Source organism: Podarcis filfolensis (genome assembly GCF_964270895.1).
Source record: "Podarcis filfolensis genome assembly, chromosome: 7".
Taxonomy (NCBI): domain Eukaryota; kingdom Metazoa; phylum Chordata; class Lepidosauria; order Squamata; family Lacertidae; genus Podarcis; species Podarcis filfolensis.
The window spans coordinates 24,714,945-24,738,781 of NC_139603.1; the positions used below are offsets into that span (position 1 = coordinate 24,714,945).

Sequence of the window (23,837 nt, forward strand, 5' to 3'; positions counted from 1 at the left end):
TGGTGAAAGGAGAGGGAGCCCTGAGAAAAGGAGGGATTCTCCATCTCTCAATCACAGACATAGACGATGCCATAACCACCCAGTATGTGCAAATACCCAACAGAAGAAAAGGAACGAAGCCCAACATAACCGGTAAAACCCAGCACCAGGAAACTGCAGCTGAATTAACCGATGACTGAAGGGCACCAAAAAGCACATTTAAAATGTATTGCTTACCCCACCCTGTATTACTCACGGGGTGGGGGTAAGGAGAGGCTGTAAACCTTTTGCCAGGCTGACTGCCAGGCCAACTAGGGTATGGTTACCGGATTTTTTTCAATGAATGCGGGGACACTTATTTTATTTTTTATTTTTTTGAAGCTGAGTAGCAACAGGTAGTCAGTAGTGGGGATGGTGAGGCAAAAGACCCTGGGCCCAAGCTCACATGTGTATTGTATAAAGGTGCAAAGCCCTTCTTTTGCACCCTGTGAAACATAAATGTGCAGAGTTTTTTTAAAAACTGGGCAACGGCATACCACCCGCCTGTGACTCCCGAGCCTTCCCCGATCTCCTTCCCCCTTTGTTTTGACAGATCGGGGGAGGCTCAGGAGTCATGGGCAGGCAGCCGTTGCCCAGGAGGGGCCAGCCTGGTACAGTCATACCTCAGGTTAAATATGCTTCAGGTTGAAGCGCTTTCGGGTTGCGCTCCGTGGCAACCCGGAAGTAACGGAACGCGTTACTTCCGGGTTTCGCCCTGCTCGCGCATGCGTAGACGGTCAAAATAACGTCACGTGCGGCGAATCACGACCCGCACATGCTCAGGTTACGTTCGCTTCAAGATGCGAACAGGGATGCGGAACAGATCCAGCTCGTATTCAGAGGTACCACTGTAGTGCAGTTGACTCTGGCTGGCTTCAGGAGATAATAATAATAATAATAATAATAATAATAATAATAATAATAAAATTTTATTTATACCCCGCCCTCCCCAGCCAAGACCGGGCTTAGGGCGGCTAACAACCAATAATAAAAACAAGTTGATTAAAATACAATTTAAAAGATTAAGATACAACATTAAAACATTAGGGTGCAATCTCTTCATAGGAGGAGAAAGGAAAAAGAAATAGGGGGAGGGAATCAAACTGATTCCAAGCCAAAGGCCAGGTGGAACTACTCTGTCTTACAGGCCCTGCGGAAAGAAATCAGATCCCGCAGGGCCCTGCTCTCATGAGGCAGAGCGTTCCACCAGGCCGGAGCCAGTGTTGAAAAGGCCCTGGCTCTGGTTGAGGCTAATCTAACTTCCTTTAGAGCCCGGGACCTCTAGGGTGTTGCTATATATGGACCTTAAGGTCCTCCGTGGGACGTACCAGGAGAGGCGATCCCGTAGGTACGAGGGTCCTAGGCCGTGAAGGGCTTTAAAGGTCAAAACCAGCACCTTAAATCTGACCCTGTACTCCACCGGGAGCCAGTGCAGCTGGAAAAGCACTGGGTGAATATGCTCCCATGGCAGAGACCCCATGAGGAGCCTCACTGCTGCATTCTGCACCCGCTGGAGTTTCTGGGACAGCTTCAAGGGCAGCCCCACATAGAGCGAATTACAGTAGTCAAGCCTGGTGGGAAAGGTAAGGGACCAACTGCTTGATGCGTCGAAGGTGGAAAAATGTCGCCTTGGCTGTTGTTGTAACCTGCGCCTCCATGGAAAGGAGATGCTCAAAGATGCTCGCTGCCATGGCACAGGAAAAATGGCAGGCGCCACAGCAGTGAGCGGCGCTAACAGGCTGGCTCCGGGCTGCTGAGGCTGCTGCTGCCATGTTTCCCGGGGACAGATTTGCAAATCTGGGGACATTCCAGGGACGCAATTTGTCCGGGCACAAATTTACAAATCCAGGGACTGTCCCAGGGAACTGGGGACGTTTGGTGACCCTAAACTAGTTAAGCAAAACAAAGATGTTCATTTACCTTAACATGGTCAAAAACCCACGTGTCTAGCAAGCTGGCATCTTCTGTTCCAAAGTCCTCCTTTTCCGCTTCATAGCAATGAGTGTAAACATGATCCCCAGTTGCACCTTCAAGGGGAGGAAAAAGTAAAGGACTGCTCAACTTAAATGTAGGAAGGTTGTTGTTGTTTTTGTAAACATAAAACAGTTAACCATATGAAGCGTGCGGGTGGTATTTTACTCTTAAGGAAGCCAGAAATGCACATGGTATCAGGGTTCAGATGGCAGCCTGCCGAGAAGCAGACAAATACACAATTCTGCTGAGGAGGTATGTATACTTGTAAGGCTTCCGTTACTGATAGTTGGCGGTAGAACTCAGCTCTTATATAAGAATCGGTGGAATCCAAAAGGTCAGAATGCAATGGGGTGTTGTTGTTTTTTCAGCGGACATTCCATCCAAACTTATTGATCCTGAGTTACGGGTCAACGAGGTTTCAGAATTCCAATCGGAATCTGGCGAGTGGTTAGAAGGTTCTGACTGCAGGAAACAAAAGGGCAAGCTCTGTACTGTTTAAGAGTCTGTTGGACAGTCTTTGGGAGAGTGTGGAGAGATTAATCAAGGAACTAAAGAAGAGGCAAGAAACAAGCCTGGATAGAAGGTCAGCAGCCAAGAGCAGTCGCAGACAGGGGTCTTTGTTGGAGCAGACAGATGATGAAGAGGAAGAAGAAACACCCCAAGGCTAAAATCTCTGAAGGTAGAAGCTCAGAAGGTCTGCAAGGGGAGAGGGAGACTTCAGCAGTAGTCCTGCAGGACAGTTAAAGCCAGTAGCCGGCAGTTAACCTGAAGAAAGTCTCTATGCAAGAAAAAAAGTCTTAATAATGCCTGTTGGCCTAACTGTATGGAAGAGAACCTGCATAGAGAGAGGACTTCAGGTGCAGACCTTGAAACAGTGGAGCAAAAACCATTTGACTTGGATCCAAGATTCCACAATACAAGCACAAGGGTAACTTGAGTAATGGTTTGGGACAGGGGTGGGGGCAGAGAACAATTATATTTAATAATAATAATAATAATTTAATTATACCCTGCCCATCTGGCTGGGTTTCCCCAGCCACTTTGGGGCGGCTCCCAACAAAATATCAAACATCAAACATTTAAAAAATTCCCTAAACAGGACTGCCTTCAGATGTCTTCTAAAAGTCAAGTAGTTGTTTATTTCCTTGACATCTGGTGGGAGGGCGTTCTACAGGGCAGGCGCCACTACCGAGAAAGCCCTCTGCCTGGTTCCCTGTAACCTCACTTTTCGCAGTGAGGGAACCGCCAGAAGGCCCTCGGAGCTGGACCTCAGTGTCTGGGCTGAACAACACCTCCTTTAAAGCGACAGTGATGTCATTAAAGAGATTGTAAATCCTTAAAACGTTCAGCCAGTCCTGATTTGGGTTGTTAAAATTTTAACTACACATTCTGACATTATTATTTTTTTCTTCTCACTTGCATAAAATTCCTCATCACCTCTTGACTACCAGGCAAGTACTTAAATAAAAGAATATTTTAAATGTTACTTTCCTTGGCATTCATAGAATGATAAAGGTAAAGATAAAGGGACCCCTGACCATTAGGTCCAGTCGTGGCCGACTCTGGGGTTGCGGCGCTCATCTCGCTTTACTAGCTGAGGGAGCCAGCGTACAGCTTCCGGGTCATGTGGCCAGCATGACTAAGCCGCTTCTGGCGAACCAGAGCAGCACACGAAAACACCGTTTACCTTTCTGCCAGAGCGGTACCTTTTTATCTACTTGCACTCTGAGGTACTTTCGAAGTGCTAGGTTGGCAGGAGCAGGGACCAAGAAACAGGAGCTCACCCCGTCGTGAGGATTCGAACTGCCGACCTTCTGATCGGCAAGTCCTAGGCTCTGTGGTTTAACCTGCGTCTTATTTTAAGTGGCAAAGAGTCTGATAACATTCTGGTGTTCTAACACAACTACAGCCACCCTTTTAAAAAAAAAAGAAGAAGAAGATAGAAACAAGAAGCAATTTGGCATAGATGCTGGAGAAATAGCTAGCCATTGGTTCAGATCTTCATGTGTGGAAGGTGACCCTGTGCGGACTCTCAATGTCTAGCATATCTCAATGCTTGCAAAAACCCCTATCCAGGCAGAAAAGAGCAACCACACACACATGGTCCCTTTCCAAGGAGCTGGACTGTGGGTTGAGCAATATGGTGACCACTTTGGGTGATTGCTTTAGGATGGAATTACTCCCAAGAGACTGTGATCTACTCCCAGAATAAAAAAAACTGGCAGTGATCTACCCATTGTCATTGGAGGGAGGAGGAGTGTGCTTGGGGTGGATGGATTGCCCAGAGTTGTTGAGCTACATGATAAGGATCCCGTGATCTACCAGGATCAGCCAGGGATCTACCAGTAGATCACGATCTACTGGTTGGACATCCCTGTGATATACCATACCCTGATTTTCCACACCAATAAGCTAATTAACCCACTCAAGCCAACGGCAACTATGTGCACTGTAGAACTAAAGAAATGTGACTCTAGAAAATGTGAAAACCATGGCTAGAGCAAAACAATTGAACAGGAAGCCTGCAATCCCTTGTCATATCCTTCCCAATTTCCTGCTGAAACAAAATATATACTTCAAGGAGAATGAGCTGAGCACACAAAATACAAGATACGTAACAGAGGATATGAAGAGAAGGGGGCAGTTTCAATTGCTGAAAATGACAAGATTCAGTAAAACCCGAACTAATGCCATATTTTAAATCCCTTCTGTCAGTTCTAAAATGGTATCGGGGAAGACGCACTGAGGTTTATCACATTATTCTGGTTCATGGATTTCAGATGTAGGCAGAGCAGCACGTATTTTCTTCTCCCCAGGGTTCTTCTGCATCATTTACACAGCTCAAAGATTCGCCATTTGTCACTCCCATCTCCCACCAGTTACTTACTATTCCTACTCTTAGGTCTCCACGGCACAGAGACTGCCCTTCTGGAAGCCAGAGTGATGACATTCCCATTCAGATGCTTCTTTAATTAGCTGGCATGCACTGTTTTGCAAAATGGAACGTTTCAAGGAAACAGATACACTCTGTTTCTAAGCCCCAAGAGAAACACAAATATTGAGAGCAAGGGCTCATCAAAACGCAGGGAGAATTATTTCCCAGGCTCGATGTTCAACAAGAACCAGCGGGAACAGGGGAAGAGACATAGCTCTTAGAAGTTCAGACTGCAATATGTTATAGCCATAAGATGGTAATTTAGAAAGCTCTTTGCAGACTAACTAGGTCAGATTGTGTCCAGTACATAAGATCACAAAGTGCACCATGGACAAAGAATTAATGGCTATGCTCCTTCTGAAAACACTAAATCCAGTTACTGAAGCCATATTTCTTTTGTTCATGAGGCCAAAGAGCAAGCATCGCAAAAACCATTTGACTTGGATCCAAGATTCCACAATACAAGCAGAAGGCAATGGTGCCCTCCTATGAATAAGCAGAAATTTCCATCCCTTCCATCCCTTCCCCCTGAAAACTGCTCTGGAATGTCCACCAACCTTGTGAAGCCAGAATTTCAGAGCTGTAAAGGAGCAGGCTGCAGTAAATGGTCAACCCTTCTGCTCAAGTGGCAGTGCCATCTGCTCACACAAGATCTCTTGATCTTTGTATATTAGGGTGCATTTAAAAAAAATAACAACACCCTGTCACCCTGGTCTAGATAGCATTACATCTACCTATTTTTAGACAGATACACAAACATATGCAGACAACATATGTAGATTTATTGCAGGCATCCCCAACCTGCCAGATGTTTTGGCCTACAACTCCCATGATCCCCAGCTAACAGGACCAGTGGTCAGGGATGATGGGAATTGTAGTCCAAAACATCTGGAGGGCCGAAGGTTGGGGATGCCTGATTTATTGGAACATCAGCAAGAAACCACAGTAGAAGAAGAAGAAGAAGAAGAAGAAGAAGAGTTTGGATTTGATATCCCGCCTTTCACTCCCTTTAAGGAGTCTCAAAGCGGCTAACATTCTCCTTTCCCTTCCTCCCCCACAACAAACACTCTGTGAGGTGAGTGGGGCTGAGAGACTTCAAAGAAGTGTGACTAGCCCAAGGTCACCCAGCAGCTGCATGTGGAGGAGCGGAGATGGGAACCCGGTTCCCCAGATTACGAGACTACCGCTCTTAACCACTACACCACACTGGCTCTCATTTGGAAAATGTTTGTGACCCTGTGCGGTGTTGCCACCAACCGAAGCGTGATTTCCAAATCTGAACACCCCACAAAGAGTTGCAAAGCACTTCCTTTGGATACTGCACTTTGTAGTAAAACTTTTGATACTTTGTAAATGATGCATCACTAAGAATAAAACATGCTTACCTTTAGCGAACATGGGCAGAATATCTGGACTTCCCCAGCTCCACGTGTATTTACTTTCGTTGAAAACGGAATCAAACTCCACTGGGTTTTCTTTCCATCCTGTTAGGGAGACAATTGTTACTGTAGTGTTTTCTAAGGGTGATAACGCGAGTTTGGATACACTGTTGAAGGGAAATAAAGGTAGCATGCACATTTTGAATGAAGACCAGCACTTTTAGCGAGCACTCAAACACATCTGTTTCACCAGGTGAGCACATCATGGGAAACCACAATTGGCTTCAGCATTCCAACACATAACACAGTCAGAAAAATACGCAAACATACAGATATTGCATCTTACAGTATACATGCAGCCTGCCCGAAACAGAAGTTGCATGAGTAGATTTTCATGTATGAAGCAGTTCCTAAGAGCGCAGGATATGTCCAAAGCGGTTTATGTCAACATATTCCGCAAATAACTGGAGTACCACTGTTACCCACTTAAATACCATTGTAAATCTCACAGAAGGTCCAATGTGCCAAGTATTTTGCATCTTGCTTCCCACTGAAATACTTTAAACAGCAAACCAAATTTTGTTTGCCTTTTCTCAGACCCTGAAGACTAAACTCCACTCATTCCCAAATACCTATGCAAAACTGATACTGTTAAAAGTTGCAATCCTATTCACAAGGAGTAAGTCCCCAATGGGATTACTTTCTCAGTAGACAGGCATGAACGTTGTCACTGTTCATTGTTTCCGGTGGCCAATGAACCTTGAACACTAGCCTTCAAAATGATACTAATTACAGTTCAGCCTAGGCAAATAGTGCACGCAAAAGCTTCCATAGCTTTCTAGCACCACGTAGAAAACGGAAAAATAACAGATATATGCCAACTGTCTACTATGCCAAAACAAAGTTTGAATGACCGCAACGCTAACCAGAGACCTGGTAGCAAAGTACAAATCTCACTCTCACATTTTAGGCTTTCAAATTTACAGAGCTTGGAGGTATAAGCATGGATCCAAAAATAAGATAACTCAGGAAAGTCCATAGAATGAAAGACTGCCACGCCCACCCACCGAAAATCATTTCCAAAGGGTCAGAGGACATCCTACACACTGGGATATAGTAAGGGGTCTGCTGAAAGAATTGGCCCAAATTGGGAGGACCTCTGACCCCATACCCTACAGCACACATTGGTCAGGAAATGCTACCAATCCTCCACTGATACTTTTTGGTACAGATAGGTAGCCGTGTTGGTCTGCCATAGTCAAAACCAAACTTAAAACCATGGAGAGACCTGGTCTGAACAAAGACATTGGATTCTTATCTCATTATACATGACAAAGCCATTTTTCACCTTCTCACCCCTTGCTTTTTCCTGTAAGACCTATTGCAGTCGTTAAGAGTCGTCAACAGGCTCATCACAGCTATCTGCCAATCACCCATTCCCACCACCCTTCTGAGTAATACCCCTCCCCACCTTCTCACTATATAGAAGGATCTGGCAACTTCTGTTTCAGTGTATCTGAAGAAGTGTGCATGCACACGAAAGCTCATACCAAGAACTAACTTAGTTGGTCTTTAAGGTGCTACTGGAAGGAAAAAAAAATTTTGGTACAAGTTTATTTACCTTAAGATACAAGTTATAATAATTTTATAGTTAGTAGCCAAATATTCTAAAGCTCAGCCTGTTCATCCAAACAAAATATTTTATGGATAATCAGCATACCTCTTGCAACAGCACTGACGTCTTCGTAAAATCCAGCTATGAGAGCTACATGCCCAGGTCTTGACTCAGTTGGAACGTGAGTATGAGATACTCCCCAGCTGCCTTTGGTTAACATGATATTCCTGGAAATAAGACACAGTGGTAACGCATGCCGTTTTGAAAAGCCAAATCCACGCCTGTAAGGCTCCAAAGGGAAAAGAACAAACAGTGGCCCCACTGCTTAGTCTAAGGAAGCGTTTCCACACATGCAACAATCACCATTTCTAAACTATAAGATTCTATGGCTCTTCCTAGAGAAAAACTCTAATTAAATGTTACACAGATTTTACAGTTTCACAATACAAAGCACAATGTGCCCAGGTTTGGGGAGGTTATCACATCCTTCACTTATCCTTAAGAAGTTGGGATTAATATAAAATAGGGGTGGGGAGAAATCTTACAAAGAAGTAACTGGCGCTTTTTAAGATATTTAAAATAAGAACGACTACTGATCAAACTGGACAACCAAGTATATGAAGTGTCTTATTGGTCAAGTCACATTTTTAAATGGCAGAAATAACCTTTTCTAGTTGCAAAATTCGGGCGCAGCAGTGCAAAATCCCTGTCCCATAGCTAACGAGATTTTTTAAAAAAATAATAATCTCAGGAGTTCGAAGGTGTCAGGGAACTGCCATCAGTGCCGGAGAGAGCAAAAGCCAGAGGGATTCCAGAGAGCGTCCAGGGATCGGGAGAAGCAGCCCATCTTCTGGGGAAGAGAATCAGCGTAGCACCAGTGGAGAAGGGGGGCAGATGGGGGAAGCGGCGAGGCGGTCCCATGACTCCTTGCCTGGGACCAGCAGGGAGAGTAGGGGTCCTCCGCTGCCCACGCCCTCCTGGCGCAGAAGGCTTTCACGCAGAGAGAGTAGGAGGAGACTAGGCGTCAAAGAGCTTCTTTGCTGGAAGAAGTTTAAGAAACGCCCACTGACGGATTCTGCCAGCGATTGAGTCAGCCACGGGTGAGTGGCTGTCCGGACAGAAAAGGTTCACTTAGGCAACCCAGCCAGGTGTTTGCACCCAGCCGGGGAGATAAGCACCGGCTTACGCACGAGCAACCCCTAGAACCATTACAGAAGGATTAGGGGAGTATCGTAACAAGAGGAACATACCTAAGGTAGGGAGCATTAGAAATGCCACGGTCATCCACTTCATAAAGCGAATCTGCACGCAGACCATCGGCAACGAAAAGTACTAAGCGCTGTGCAGGTGGTGGCAAGGGAGTCTGATGGGGAGTCATGCCGTGGACCAGAGGAGAGGTGAAGTAAATGTCAAAAATAGAGATCAGGAACACACAATGTACCAGGAGAGCAGTCGCTACAAAGATCTGCATATTCATGGTGATGGGTTGTCCAGCACTGAAAGAGCAAAACAATTACAGGTGAGGCAAGCGATCGTTTGCTGCATTCAAAGTCTGCATCTGATAATACGTTTTGTGCATTCTTCAGTTTCATAGATAGATTTGTTTTTCAAAAAATTAATTGATTGTTTAATTGATCTTTTCACCCCACTCTTCTCAAGTCTGGGGTGATGCCAGGCAAGGTGCTCTCGCTCGTACTCCCCCGGGGGCCCTCCCAAAATGAGTTTACCAGGGGTTGGCAGGATAGACAGTGGTGGGGACAAACACTCAGCCCAGAGCTATATAGTGAAGTGCTGGACAAAGGGGCTGCAACCTCTATCTTCATTTGCCCAGAATGTCTCTGGATCCTGATATCGCTGGCTGCAGAGGTATTCTGGGAGAATGAAGATGATGATGGATCCATCTGTTTTCCTGCTGCCTGACATTAGTTACAGAAGGCTCTGAAGTCTGGCATGTGCCCCACTGTGACAGGTGGTGACATCAAGCCTGTCAAAGCTTCATAACTCAGATCTGTTATCTTTAGACTATCTTTGGCTTGTTTCTCAATGGTCTAGTTTTGGGGTGATGCAAAGTCGAGAGAACAATGCAATTCCTCTGTGATGCCATAGCCTGCTGACCTAGCAGCTCGAAAGCACGCCAGTGCAAGTAGATAAATAGGTACTGCTGTGGCAGGAAGGTAAACGGTGTTTCCGTAAGCTCTGGTACGGTGTTCTGTTGCACCAGAAGCGGTTTGGTCATGTTGGCCAAATGACCCGGAAAGCTGTCTGTAGACAAATGCCAGCTCCCTTGGCCTGAAAGCGAGATGAGCGCCGCAACCCCATATTCGCATTTGACTGGACTCAACCGTCCAGGGGTCCTTTACCTTTTTTTACCTCTCTTTATGTTCTAGAGAGAGTCATAGCCACTACATTGTCATGCGAGAAATGTATTCAGTAAGGCTGGTGTGGAACTGAACCCTATCTGCAAGGAAATCAGCTACATCAACCTTGAGTCAGAGCTGGGTGGAGGCACACAAGCTGAATATACCCAGTTAATCTCTCTCAAGTCACCAGTTCAAGATCCATTGGCTGTATTTTCTGCAAGATATGAATGGGCTCATACACTCCCCCGGCCCCACTTCCTCCTGCATGGCTGGAAGAAAGGATTGGGAAGCTTTCACTTTCTCTTTTGGTTAACGACATCTTGCTATGTCATCCAAATACAGTGGTACCTCGGGTTACATACGCTTCAGGTTACATACGCTTCAGGTTACAGACTCCACTAACCCAGAAATAGTGCTTCAGGTTAAGAACTTTGCTTCAGGATGAGAACAGAAATCACACGGTGGCGGCGTGGCGGCAGTGGGAGGCCCCATTAGTTAAAGTGGTGCTTCAGGTTAAGAACAGTTTCAGGTTAAGAACAGACCTCCAGAACGAATTAAGTATTTAACCTGAGGTACCACTGTACAGAACTGTGGTTCGAAATGAGTATGGTTAATCTGAACAAGCCCAGCTTCAGAAATTGCAATGTTAAGTTAGTGTGTTTGAAACTAACCAAACTTAATGTTGCGACTTCTGCAGGTGGCTTGTTTAAGCTAACCCTAGTTAGCATTAGCCATAGTTTGCTGGGTTTGGACAACATGGCAGGACACAGTTAAACAGAAGCACAGCAAGAAGCTTCTGAATTCCTCCCAGCTGCATAAGGCGGCAGAAAGATAGAATGTGCAAGCATAGGAAAGGAGAAAGCTCATTCACATGTGAATGTCAGTGGGATGTTTGAATGCAGCCAGTAGACTTGAATCCCCATTGTACATACCACCATTCCTTGCAAAAAATTTAACTTAAGAGAAAGAAAGAGAGAAGCAACAGAGCAAAGAAAGTTGTATGAAGAAGACACTTCTCTCCAGGCAATTCTATTACTCCCTGACAGGAGTACTTCTTTCTTCTATTCCTTTCATTTAATTAGACCAGGCATGCCCAAAGCTCAACAACTTTAATCCTAAAAAAAAAAAGCTCAAGAACTTCAATCCTAAAAATAGATCAACAACTTTGGTTGGCCCTCACAGCCCTTCACTTCATCAAATCTGGCCCTCTTTGAAAAAAGTTTGGACACCACTGCTTATAGGCCAATCTATTGCCTAAGAAGATTTGTGCCTGCTATAGAACCTGTAGTCCTTTGCTGAATCAGGTCCTCCAAGATGAATGGAAATGTCAACATAATGCAGACCTATTTCCCCCCAAAGCCACCATATCCAACACTGCCGATCTTTGAACATTTAAAACTCACAATACTTGGGATGCTGAGATTGCCTTTTATTTTTAAAAGATAGAGAAAATAACAAAATACAAATATTTATGAAATATGCAACCATTTGTTTCCTATTCCTATTTATGCTTTCAATATACGGAGAAACATATACAAAATGTAATTCAGCTGACTATATTATGCTGGTGTACAAGTATATTTAAAAGCGTCAAGGAATGACGGTAAAAACACTTTAGTCATTTCTTTCAAAAGGAGCGTGCTCCAGTGAGCATTATATGCCTGTTGTATATAATTTAAGAGAATCTAATGAAAATGCGTTTTCAGTAAGCATGTGTCATGGCACGCGTATTACAAAAGGGTATGATTAGAAGCTATTCTTTCAGCTGACAGGATTATTTTTAATCAAAAATGTATTCCATAGTATTTAATTTAGACTGTCGGAGAGATATGAAAACAATTCATCCATAAATAAATTGAAAACAGGAATAGTTTTATGGAAAACTATTAAGTTGACACAAGCATATTGTTCAGCACTAAGGACGCCCCTGTATGTTAACCAAGTTTTGAGCTAGAATAATACTTTCAGATTTACTTTCTCTCATCATCATATACAGATCATTTCAACAATATTAAAATTCTGTACCACTGCTACTTCCCCCACTCCCCGCAATGTTCTAGGCATAATCATGTGGTCTTCCCCCCGCCTTTGATTAGGTAAACGAGCATGAACAAATTTGCATGATCCAAATAATCTGTCGTATAATGCAGTTTATAAGACATAATTTCCATAGGCTTTCACATTTAAATGTGTTTTGGTAACTTGTTCATCTGTTTAAAATTACCATACAGTCAAGATTTTCAATGAGCATTTTGTACATTACAATAACAAATGTCATCTGCTTTAACATGCAAATGTGGTTCAGCAATGCAGAAGCAAACCTAAGGCAAAAAGCTCCCCCCCGAGAATTGAACATTTTATTGTCAAATTAACTCTCTGCACCAGCAATCCCTATGCAAAATCTTGAAGGGATAAATATGATTATCTGCTGTCCTGGCTTGTAGGTCACAAAGCGTCTTAAGACTCTTTTTAACTTCCTGCTACACTTCTTAGATGGCAGGATGGGATATTCAACTCCGCCTCTGAGGCACCCCTGATAACAGGGCATAGCAAGGCCTGGAGGTTATTCTCATTAGCACAACTCTGAATTCAGCTAAGACTGAAACAATATCTGGCTGAAAAGCTGCAGATTAAAAAGGAATATCGAACACTAACCATGAACGGGCCTTCTAGGTTAGGACAGGGATGTTGCAGGTTGTATGGCTGGGACGCGCCAAAGGCAGAGCCATGAAATTAAACAGATTTCCTATTCTTTTCCTCTAGTTTTGCTTTCCTTTCCATCCATGGGCAAGCATAAAGGCACCCCCTACACACACACACACACACACACACAAACAAACAAGATGAAACTGGGTGACTGTGTTCCTCTGAGGAGAGAATGTTATGTGGAGGTTATCTCCCAATGGAACCATCAGCTAAGGGACATAAGATCTAATTGGTAGTGTGGAGGGTTGAGGACCAAGTGGCCTTGCAAACATCTGCAATATATGTGTTTGTGGACAGGGTAAAGTGGGCTGTGATGTGCTGGGGAGTGGGCAGGTGCTGTGCCTCCTAGGCCTTAATCCACCAGCTGACAGAGGAAGAGGCTGCCTTTTCTAGAGAAGTGGGAGAAGACGACACAAGGATGGAGTCAAAGAGGCCAAGAGCCTCTGTTCTGACAGGATAGTCTTTCAGAGCCCTGTGTATGACTAGGCTGTGCCAGAGTTGTCCCACGAATGCAGAGATCTGGGGCAAAAAAAGACTGAAGGTCCCGTTACTGAGCCCTATGAAATGGAGAATTTACTTTCGGGACGAAGGAAGTGTTAGCACAAAAACACCGCCCCGTCCTTGTGGAAAGTGCAAAGATTTGTAGTTATGGGAGTACTGAACCTTGCTGTCCCCTCTGTTTTGCACGAGAGTGTGAGTTCAAGAATCCTTGGTGTTGCAGCACTGAAGACTGCCACTGCTTGCCTCTTCAGAGTGTTAGGCCTAAGCCCTTGGCGAAGGCTCTGTTGTAGGATACAAAGATCCTTGACTCTGGCCTTCTAATGGTTTCCACATGGTCTCGGAGATTAAGATGGTTGAGGCTTTCCTAGGGTGCTGATCACAGTAGGTGAGGTGCCAAGCTTGGTGAGGTGCGTGGCTAGGTAGAGACAGGTGGCATTGGGATGAACAACAAGACCTTGGTGAAGCTGGTCTTTTTTTTATGAGGGAGAAACCCAAGTGGAATTGCTGCTAGACGCAGGATCTCAAGTAACCACTTCTGCACATGCCTTCCCATAACTTTACGATGGGAGATTTAACTGCTGAGGACAATAATCGTACAGTTAAGATAATATACTCACCAGACCAATGAAGAGAGTTGCTTTGAAACTCAGCCTACAGTCATTGCTTGTTTTCTTCCATCTGCCCTAGTCCAGATCATACAAGGGGGGAAAATGAGCTTAGGGTGGAGCTCTCCATGTTTTTCCTTGTGGGGGAGCTCACCTAATTTGGTGGTGGTGGAGGAGGAGGAAAGGGGGTGTTTGGGCAGGTGAGTGAAAAATAAATCTATTTCCAATTTAAATGACTTCCAGATGCCTTGACCTACTCGGAATATGCCTGAACTTGTATTTTCTACCAACAGTCTCCTTCACAGAATACAAACAGTGCAGAAAATACTGTCGTGTGCACTGAACACCACTAGGGGATGCAGTTGCTAAGAAATTGCTTTCTAAAAAATTAGCATCTAACATTTAGGTAGTGCAAACATTACAATTTCAAGCTTTCTATTAATTGCATAAAACCTTAGACTCTAATAATAATAATAACAACAAATTATATTTATATCCCGCCCTCCCCAGCCGAAGCCAGGTTCAGGGCAGCTAACAACAATAAAATAGTACAACATTCTAAAATCATTTCATTATAAAAGTAATTCAAATCAAATTGATGGCAACCATTGGGCCAAAGTTCTGTGAAGATTGCCAAAGGAGGGAGTCAGGCTGTGCCCTGACCAAAGGCCTGGTGGAACAGCTCTGTCTTGCAGCCCCTGCGGAAAGATGTCAAGTCCCGCAGGGCCCTAGTCTCTTGTGACAGAGCGTTCCACCAGATCGGAGCCACAGCCGAAAAAGCCCTGGCTCTAGTTGAGGCCAGCCTAACCTCTCTGTGGCCTGGGACCTTCAAGATGTTTTTATTTGAAGACCGTAAGTTCCTCTGTGGGACATACCAGGAGAGGCGGTCCCGTAGGTACGAGGGTCCTAGGCCGTATAGGGCCTATAGTGTAGTTGGAGAAGGGCCATAGTTCAGTGGTAGAGCAACTGTCTTGCATGTAGAAGTTCCCAAATTCAACCCAACAGTGGCATCTGCAGCTCTGGCTATCCCTGGATAGCTGCTGCCAGTCTGTGCGGACAATGGTAGGCCGGATGGATCAATGGTCTCAGTTAGTATAAAGCTGTTTCCTGTGTTAGCTCAGTTGGTTAGAGCATGGTACTAATGATGCCAAGGTCATGGGCCAAAAGGTCTTCGATTCCTGCATTGCAGGGGGCTGGACCAGAGATGCTCAGGGTCCCTTCCAACTCTACAATTCTGTGATTCCGTGTTCCATGATTTGTGAGTTCTGTTCCCCTTAAAAGCCTTATTTATTTGCTTATTTTTCTTTAAAGTATATATAAGACTACTCTGAGATTTTCATTATTATTATTATTTATTGGATTTATATACCGCCCTATACCCAGAGGTCTTGGGGCGCTTCACAGATCAAAGGACAGTTCACAGAACAATATGAGGTTTTGATCCTTAAAGTCCGCTGGCAGCCACTGCAGCTAAAAAACCCTGTTCTTTGAACAAAGCTTCTGTTAACAGGAGTGCTTAATGTCTTATTGCGTTTTTATATTTTGCTAGAGTTTTTATATTTTGCCCCAGAGAGGCTGGGGTAACTCAGTCAGATGGCTGGCAAATAAGTAAAATAATAATATTATTATTATTATTTTATTTATTTAGTAGTAGGAGGAGTACAGTGGTACCTCGGGTTACATACGCTTCAGGTTACAGACTCCGCTAACCCAGAAATATTGCTTCAGGTTAAGAACTTTGCTTCAGGATGAGAACAGAAATCGTGCTCCGGCGGCGCAGCAGCAGCAGGAGGCCCCATTAGCTAAAGTGGTGCTTCATGTTAAGAACAGTTTCAGGTTAAGTACAGACCTCCGGAACGAATTAAGTACTTAACCCGAGGTACCACTGTAGTAGTATTCTGCCAGGACACAAAATGGCAGCCCTGATGTATTCAAAGCTGTGGGGTGGGTGCGCCAAGCTCTGGGCCCTCCAAGCTGCCAGCTTCAGACCCCCTTATGCGGCAGATCTAAACCAGAGGTGGATTTAGGGGAGCGCAATCAGTTCAGTATCACTTGGCCCAGAGCCTCAGGGACACCACAACCATGATGCAGAATGGAAAGTGAGAGGTAGTGGGGATACTGAATTTTGGGGCCCCACAGGGCACCACTGACATTTGAGACCCCAAGGTCTGCTACTGTCTAAACACTCTTCCCTCCCCCAACCAGTAACTAGCAATGGTGGGGATGACAAGCACAGGGGAGCAAGCAGAAGAAGCAAAAAAAAGGGGAGAAAAATGGAGGGCAAAGAACTGAGGGGATAACATACTAAGGGTCCCGAGAAAGGAGATAAAGCACTCATGGGCTCCAAGAAGACAGAGGCGGAGGTGGGAGAGTGGGGAACCACCAAACTCACACAAAACACATTCCAGAAAGGCTACAGATGAGAACCAGTTTTTCTCAGAGGGGATAAAGGATCCCAATCCCCCAGCCCCCAACAGCAGGCAGTGATGGGAGAGAGGACCCTGCCCCGATCCTTCGTTTGGCAAGAGGCGTCATCCCCCATCAGCAACATCTGGCAAACAGCCTTTCATGAGATGTCAGGGGGGAGTCTGAGGAATCAGTGGGTTTCCTGGGTGGGGAGGTGGGGAGATGCGGAAACGAGGAGAACAAGCCCCATTTACATCCGACCCCCAGCCAAAGCGTGGTCGCCTGCGAGTGGGGTGGGGCGCGGGGTCTCGCGCGCAGACACGCGTCCTCCTCCACTACTCACACGTTCGGAAGCCGGCGCTTCTGCACCCTTACCAGGCATCCCGGCGCGCGTCAAAGGGCCTCGGGAAAGGCATCGCGAGATCCCCGGTGAACAGGAGCGAGGAGGAGGAAGAGGGAAAAAGTGTCCTCCCCCGTCAATCATGCATCTTGCATGTCCACGATGCACAGGTGGAGCCCAATGGGACAGGTGTGCACCCTCCTGCTCACCGCCTGTGCCTCCAGAGAGAGAAACGTGAAGAGTATAACGCACGTCGACTCTCACAAACCTCGTGCTCGGTTTTTTGAAATAGCCGTTTTGCACTTTGGGAGAAAGAGTAGTTTGCAACCAAACTATTGTTTGCTCCCATAACTATGGGGTGGGTTTGAAGTTGACCACAACCCAGTTTGGTGCAACTGTCAGATCGGAAACCAAAAGGCTTCATATGCACCTGGTCAATTTCTGCACTGGATGTCGGCCAGGAAGGGATAAAACACACCGGCGCTTGTGGTGATGGCTGCAAAAGTAATTCTAATTAAACCGCCACATTCCCTTTCCCCCCGCTGAATATTAAATTCCTTTCGAGATTCAAACCTCAAGCCAAAGCTTGCGTTTATTTAAATACAAACACGCTGGAGTTTTTGTTTTTTTACCCCTCTCAGTCTCCGCTTCAGCACAGTCCTGACATTTCAGGGCTGTCAAAAAAAAAGCAGCATTCACCTGCCCGACCTACAATGTAGGAATAATAATAATAATAATGGACTACAATGCATCCCGGCCACCACCGTCACACCGATGCAACACAAGGGGAACAAACATGGTCTCTGCATCCTCGGTTTTTTGTTTTGTTTTTTTGCATTGTTTTGAGAAAAAAGGGTATCTACCGCCTGAAATAAGACGCAGGATGCAATCTCATGTCAGGTAGCCCAGCGGGCCTTCTTCATAGGCAAGCGAGTTAAAACAGATATGATATGAATATGCATTTGCTTCTACCTTTTTTCCTCTTCTTTTTCTGAGCAACCCTAAAGCCTTGCTTTTTTTCCCTCCGTGGGCTCGTGGTTGTTTTCAAGCAGCTGCCGATTTCTCCCCACGAGGAAGAAAAGGGGAACAGCGCCCACGCCGACCAAACGAAACCTCTCGTATGCCCAGAAAACAAGATGAGCCGCCCCCTCTGTCGCTTTCGAAAGTCTATACCGCTCCGCGAGGACGCTGGAGACCGGAAGCATCCGGGCGGCAACTCTCGCGAGAGGCGAGACCAGGAAGAAGCTGTGAGCTCTGAGGAGGGAGGAGGAGGAGGCGGGCGGTTGGTGGGCGCCGTCGGCTGCTGTGGTAACGGGGCTCTGTCGGGGGAGGGGGGAGCGCTGCTTGGGGCGCCTCCCCTGCTCCCAAGATGGCGGCGGCGGGGGCTGCTGGGGTGAACCCTTTCCTCAGCGACTCCGAGGAGTCGGACCCCGACGAGGCCCGGCCCGGCGGTGGCGGAGGCAGCAGCAGCAGCGACCCCGGCGGCGGAACGGCCGCTCCGCTCCCGCTGCCTTCGTCGGCCTGCTCTTCGCCGCCGCCGCCCCTTCAGCAACAGCAGCAGCAGCATCTGCCCTTGCCGCCTCCCTCCTCCCTGCAGGCCGAGGAGCCGCCTCGGGTCCCCGTGGACGCCCTGGCGGCTCAGCTGCTGCGCGACCAGTTCGTGCTGACGGCGCTGGAGCTGCACACGGAGCTGCTGGAGAGCGGCCGGGAGCTGCCCCGCCTGAGGGATTACTTCTCCAACCCGGGCAACTTCGAGCGCCAGGGAGGAGGCTGCGCAGGGGGGACGACGACGACGGCGCCCACCCCGCCGGCCTCGGCGGCCCCGGGGCTACTGGCGGGGGCCGGAGTAGGGAAGGAGCCCGGCGCAGCAGGACAGCTCCGTAAGTTTGTTTGTGGAGGGAAACAAATAAAATAATAAAATAAAATGTAGCTCAGTTCCGCCGACTCGGTCCTTGGTTGACCTTGGCGAGTTGTTTTGGTTTCGATGCACTCCTCCTTTTTTTGCCTGCGATGAGCACCTGTCAGTTGTGGCAGGGAAGGAGGTGAGGCGGGCGGGGTTTGTTTTTGAAAGCAAGCGGTGGGTTTGGCACGTGTAAGATAATGCCCGAGTTGGGCTCACTCCGCTGCACCCAACCCCCTAATGCCCTGCTTAAATTAGGTCAGTAAGTTAGCACCATCATATAGTTCAGCATCAGTGCTTTTTTTCCTAGGGAAAAGGGGGGTGGGGAACTCACCATGAAGTTTTCTGCAGGGCCGTTTGCAGTGCCACCCACACACCCAACTCAAGCAGACAATGACCAGGATTAGAATTGGCTACAACTTTATTGATTACAGATATAGGTGGATATTTGGCTCAGGCATTGGGTGTATGTCCATTCCAGCCCCCCCCCCAAAAGACTCCAAAAAAATTATTAAAAATTTTAAAGGTAAGAGAACTCAGTTTCCTCATGTTCCTGCTAAAAAATACTTTTAAAAAACCCTGACCACACTTAGGGAGCTGTCCTGTAAACAAGGAGCTGGTATGAATGAGCTACTCAGTTCAGCAGTGGGGCTACTGCTAGCGGAGCCCACCTAAGCCTGGTAGAGAGAAAACAAACTTTTAAAGTAGTGCTTGAGATGCACCACCCTTTTTGATGCCTTAACTTAATGCCAGCTTGCCGAGTCACATGACTGAGCTGAGGCTCCATCCTCTGTGGTCCTGCCTCTGCCACGCTGCTTTGTCAGGGCTTACCCCAGTTTAAGAGCCTCTGAGCTCTGCTCAGCCAGCTAGGTCCCAGCTCTCCTGGGATGAGAGAGATGATACTCCCTGGCTAAGTCCAAGGATTAAGTAGTTAAGAGAGTATAACTACCTCCCAGCTCAGCTAGAGCTCTGCAGGAGCCTAACCCTCACATCCCAATAGATCTTGCTATAGAGGAAGAACTTGCCTTAGTGGGAAGATGGGTTGTGTGATAGTACTATTAAGACTGGAACCCTATGCATACTTACCTGGGTATAAGTCCCATTTAACTCAATGGAAATTACTTCTGAGGAAATATAGGTTGGATTGCAGGTCATCAGCCTTCATGCAGGTATATTACTTTGACAGGGTTGCTGGGTCAGAGGCTATTGCTTCTAAACATTAATGATGCTAGATTCTTGTAGTCGTTGCCATCTTCTTATAGCATCTGTTTTTAACAGTATAGAATTGGATGTACATGTTGATCTTTTTCATTCTTGCAAGGAGCATATCATCATGAGCTCAAGCTGTGCTGATTATTCACACATCTGCAGAGGTGACAAGAATAGCCATGACTATTCCTGATCTGTGTGGGTTTTGCTTTCTTTTTGCAAGGCTAGATGTTGGGTCGGGTCGGGTTCTTCTGAATCACCTTCTACCTTATAAAAGTGAAAACTGACTCCCCTGTCACTTGCAGTTTGGTGCTGAATCAGCAAGCCAGGGTTATCAGGAAAACCCAAGGAATCATAACCAGTTAACATTGGGTTAGATCCAGGCTCCTGCTCTTCCAATGGGGCCTGTTCTTCCTCCCCTTCCTCCTACAGCCTTCATGTGCTTCCAGAATTTGCTTTGGAGGGCTGAGGAACGTTCCAGAGCTGACATTGGGAGCATTCAAGGTGCTGGAGCAGGGAAGAAGGCTAAACTAGAAGTCTCATTGTGAAGTGGATTTCCATTGTGCAAGTGGGCAGTCATCATTGGATGTTGCTCTTTATATCACAATAGTAGTTGGCCAAATAGAAAACACTGTGTTCATATTACTTGCTTTGTGTTTAGTTCCTTTAAATAACTGGCATGATGTTGTTTCATTGCACCCATGAAACAGTACCTTAAGTACTAGAAGTGGCTTTGACATAATTTGCCATAAGTGTTAGTGTCTTGTTTAATGATGGAGGCATGGCTGACGCTGAGGCATTGAATTGGGAAATGGGTATTCCTGTGGAAGTGTATTTTGTTGGAAAGGTACAGTGAGCATTCGGGTATGCACAAGTATCTGCAGAAACTCAAATTTGATTGAAATGTTTCTACCATTGCCAGGATATAGATACAGAAGCTGTTGGATGTGCCATTGTATTAGTTTTATCTATAGGGTCAATAGGATTATGTTGTGTTCTGGATAAAATGGAAATAACTTGGGTTAATCATAAGACACATTGGAGTGATAGAACTTCCCAGGTACATCTCAGAACTTCCTGAGTTACAGAACTATCCACATTGGCATTTCAACAAGCATTATCAGATGCTTGGAAGACAAGTGTAGGTACATAGGGAAAATATTAATATATGGAACAATTTTTGTTCTTTCCAGCTATGACTCTTAATCTGTATTCTTGGAAGTAAGAAGGAACAACTCCTAGTCAGTTCTGATGAAATGCTGGGGTCAGATGTCTGCAGAAACACTGCTCATGTGACTATTCCATTCTCATGATCAACTAACTCAGGTGGGAGCGTTGCTTCCTTCTATAAACAGGAAAATTGCAACTTGAAATCTTCTGGGTCACAAAAATTAAGCTATATTTGTGTGTCTGTTCTCTGCCTCCATGTTATGCTTCTCAGAAGTTAGACTTACTCCCATGAACAGATCTTAACACATGTGTTCACTAGCAAATTATAAGAATCAATTTTTAGAATTGTATAGGTGGAATGGACCCAAACTCTGTCTTAAAATACCTGTTCCTAAAGCAAGTATGGAAACATATGGTCCTTGAAGCTACTTATGTTACATAACTCCTGTTTTCCCCCCAGTATTTAGAGGTGTTAACCATGCTTAGTAGCAGTACCAATATATTTTTGCACTAGTATTAGTGTGGTATGACACAAATGACAGAGTCTATGATTTGATACATTTTGGGGTTAGGAAACGGCTCAAGGAGCTGCAAATGCAGCTAGCCTCATATCTAATTATACTGAATGCTATTTTGCATTCAGTCTTTAGCACCATGTTGGCATAAATACAGGTGTGATACTGATCTGAAAGTACAGTTATTCTCATCGTTTGATAGCTTTATTAACATAAATTATTGTTTTGGTTGAGACCATATTAATGAAGAATAGATATGGTACCTCTGTCACATTTTCTGAGATGTTGTTTTATTCAGTGTTTGCAGCAGGATCTTTTTGAATTTATGGTGGCATTCTTGGTTTAGCCAAGGAGAAATGTTGTTTGGTATTTTACCCTATAAAAATGTTCAATTATACTATAAGCTCCTTTTGAAATAGGAAGAATGCCAGTAGGGGTGAATTTTTCATTTATTGCTTTGGCACTAACTTCAGAAGGTGGAATCACACCACTCTCTCCCTTCCCTCCACATGTGAGGGTGAGAAGTAACACTTCCCAGTTCTGAAGAAATCTCAGTTTCCTGTTAAATCGGAACATGGGAACTGCAGTTTGTTCTGGACTGAGCCTGGAAGTTTTACATTTTCATTGCACATGCAATCAGGAGGAAGGAAGGAGGAAGAATGCTCTTTTTTGTCACAGCTAAGAATGCCTTGTGGTTTTCCATGTGTAGATTCTGTGCATGGAGAAGGGACAACAGGATTGTGCCCCTGATGTTTTCCATAGCCCTGAGCACACCTCTGGGTTTCTCAGCGTTGACATGGATTTATATCTAGCACAGGGATTGAATACTTTTTTCAGCCCAAGGGCCACATTGCCTCATGGGCAACTTTCTGGGGGCCTCATGTCAGTCGTGGATGGAATGATGGATGTGGCTCTTTACTTTTGTACTGTTGGCTACATTCCAGTCCCTCAAAAGCCAGAAGTTTCTACACTCACACCCATGCACATATCTTTCCATCCAGGCAAGCAAGAGGCATTATCACAGTTCAAGGACATATTCCAAGCCAGGTAAAAGCATTCAAGGAGAGCTTGGTGCAGGGCTGGTGAAGTGTGTGACCTGGAGAGAGTCCTGAAGGTCAGATTGAGAGGCCTGCAGGATTGCATTTGGCCCACAGGTTCCTCACCCCTGGCATAGTGAAAGCCTAACAAAGGCCAGAACCCCTATGTGGTATTGACAAGCTGGAACAAGTAGAGAGATGGGCAATCAAGATGATTAAGGATCTGGAAACCAAGCCTTATGAGGAATGGTTGGGTAGAGAATTTGCCGACGCCCGAAGATGGCGGCTGTAACAACTTCTCCTTCATGAACCCTCCGGATTACAAACCTTTTATAGCCTTTTATAGCCTTTTACAGCCGTCTTTTTAGCTGTTTTTATTTGACTTTTAAATCATTTTACCTCTGTTAGAAGTTTTAATCGTTTTACTTCTATGGTTGGCCAATACGTATCAACAAGGATATTCAAACCTTCTGCTGATTAGTAACGCCGCCTTGAAGATTGGGTTATGCTGAGCAGTGGAGGAGGAGTTGAATGGTTGAAGGAGCTGGGTATGTTTAGCCTGGAAAAAGAGGAGACTGAGAGATCTGATAGCCATCTTCTGTTATCTCATGGGCTGTCATATGGAAGATGGAGCAAGCTGGTTTTCTCCTGCTCTGGAGGGTAGGACCCAAACCAATGGCTTCAGGTTACAAGGAAGGAGATTCTGACTAAACATCAGGGATAACTTTCTGACAGTTCAAGAGTGGAACAGGTCCTTCAAGAGGTTGTTGACTCTCTTTCCTTGGAGGTTTTTAAGCAGAGTTTGGATGGCCATTTGTCATGGATGCTTTAGTTGAGATCCCTGCATTGCAGGGGGTTGGACTAGATGACCCTTGGAATCCCTTCCAACTCTACAATTCTATGATTATAGGTGATTCCAGGTCCCAAGTGTGTTTAAGGAGTGAGGTAGTAGCTGCTTTTGTTTAAGATTTTGTTATATGTAAATCCATGGAAACACATGGCTGTCCAGGCAGTGTAGACACGCAAGACATTGAACAGAGCAAGCAAAGCCAGCAACACACTTCTACTGCCTCTTTCTCTAGGCATTGGTTTTTGACATGGAGGAAACCCGGATTTCAGGATCTCTCAATTCAGCCCTCTCTGCTCCCACAATTGCTTCCTTGGAGA

At 45.6% G+C, this 23,837-nt stretch overlaps 2 protein-coding genes across 16 annotated transcripts in view; one reads left to right on the forward strand and one right to left on the reverse strand.

The window, feature by feature from the left end:
* PIGN (phosphatidylinositol glycan anchor biosynthesis class N) overlaps positions 1 to 18,031 on the reverse strand; it is an 87,353-nt gene extending 69,322 nt beyond the window's left edge. For 2 of the 12 annotated variants that reach the window (XR_014550586.1, XM_083623750.1), the window contains exons 1-6: positions 17,812 to 18,006; positions 14,106 to 14,171; positions 9,172 to 9,417; positions 8,027 to 8,148; positions 6,313 to 6,411; positions 1,939 to 2,045 (exon numbers count right to left, since the gene is read on the reverse strand). Coding sequence is in view for 9 of the 12 variants with exons in the window: in XM_083623750.1 (XP_083479876.1) it covers positions 1,939 to 2,045; positions 6,313 to 6,411; positions 8,027 to 8,148; positions 9,172 to 9,398 (555 nt within the window). In the remaining 3 variants the exon portion in view is untranslated. Of the gene's footprint in view, positions 1 to 1,938; positions 2,046 to 6,312; positions 6,412 to 8,026; positions 8,149 to 9,171; positions 9,418 to 14,105; positions 14,172 to 16,842; positions 17,125 to 17,811 lie in introns of those variants that run through there. The other 10 variants (XR_014550588.1, XM_083623753.1, XR_014550587.1 and 7 more) reach the window with 9 other exon arrangements.
* Positions 18,032 to 18,103: 72 nt separating this feature from the next.
* Positions 18,104 to 23,837, forward strand: part of RELCH (RAB11 binding and LisH domain, coiled-coil and HEAT repeat containing) — a 63,132-nt gene continuing 57,398 nt past the window's right edge. For 2 of the 4 annotated variants that reach the window (XM_083623711.1, XM_083623712.1), the window contains exon 1: positions 18,106 to 18,719. In XM_083623711.1, coding sequence (XP_083479837.1) covers positions 18,209 to 18,719 — 511 coding nt within the window. In that variant the 5' untranslated portion in view covers positions 18,106 to 18,208. Of the gene's footprint in view, positions 18,720 to 23,837 lie in introns of all 4 variants that reach the window. The other 2 variants (XR_014550581.1, XM_083623713.1) reach the window with 2 other exon arrangements.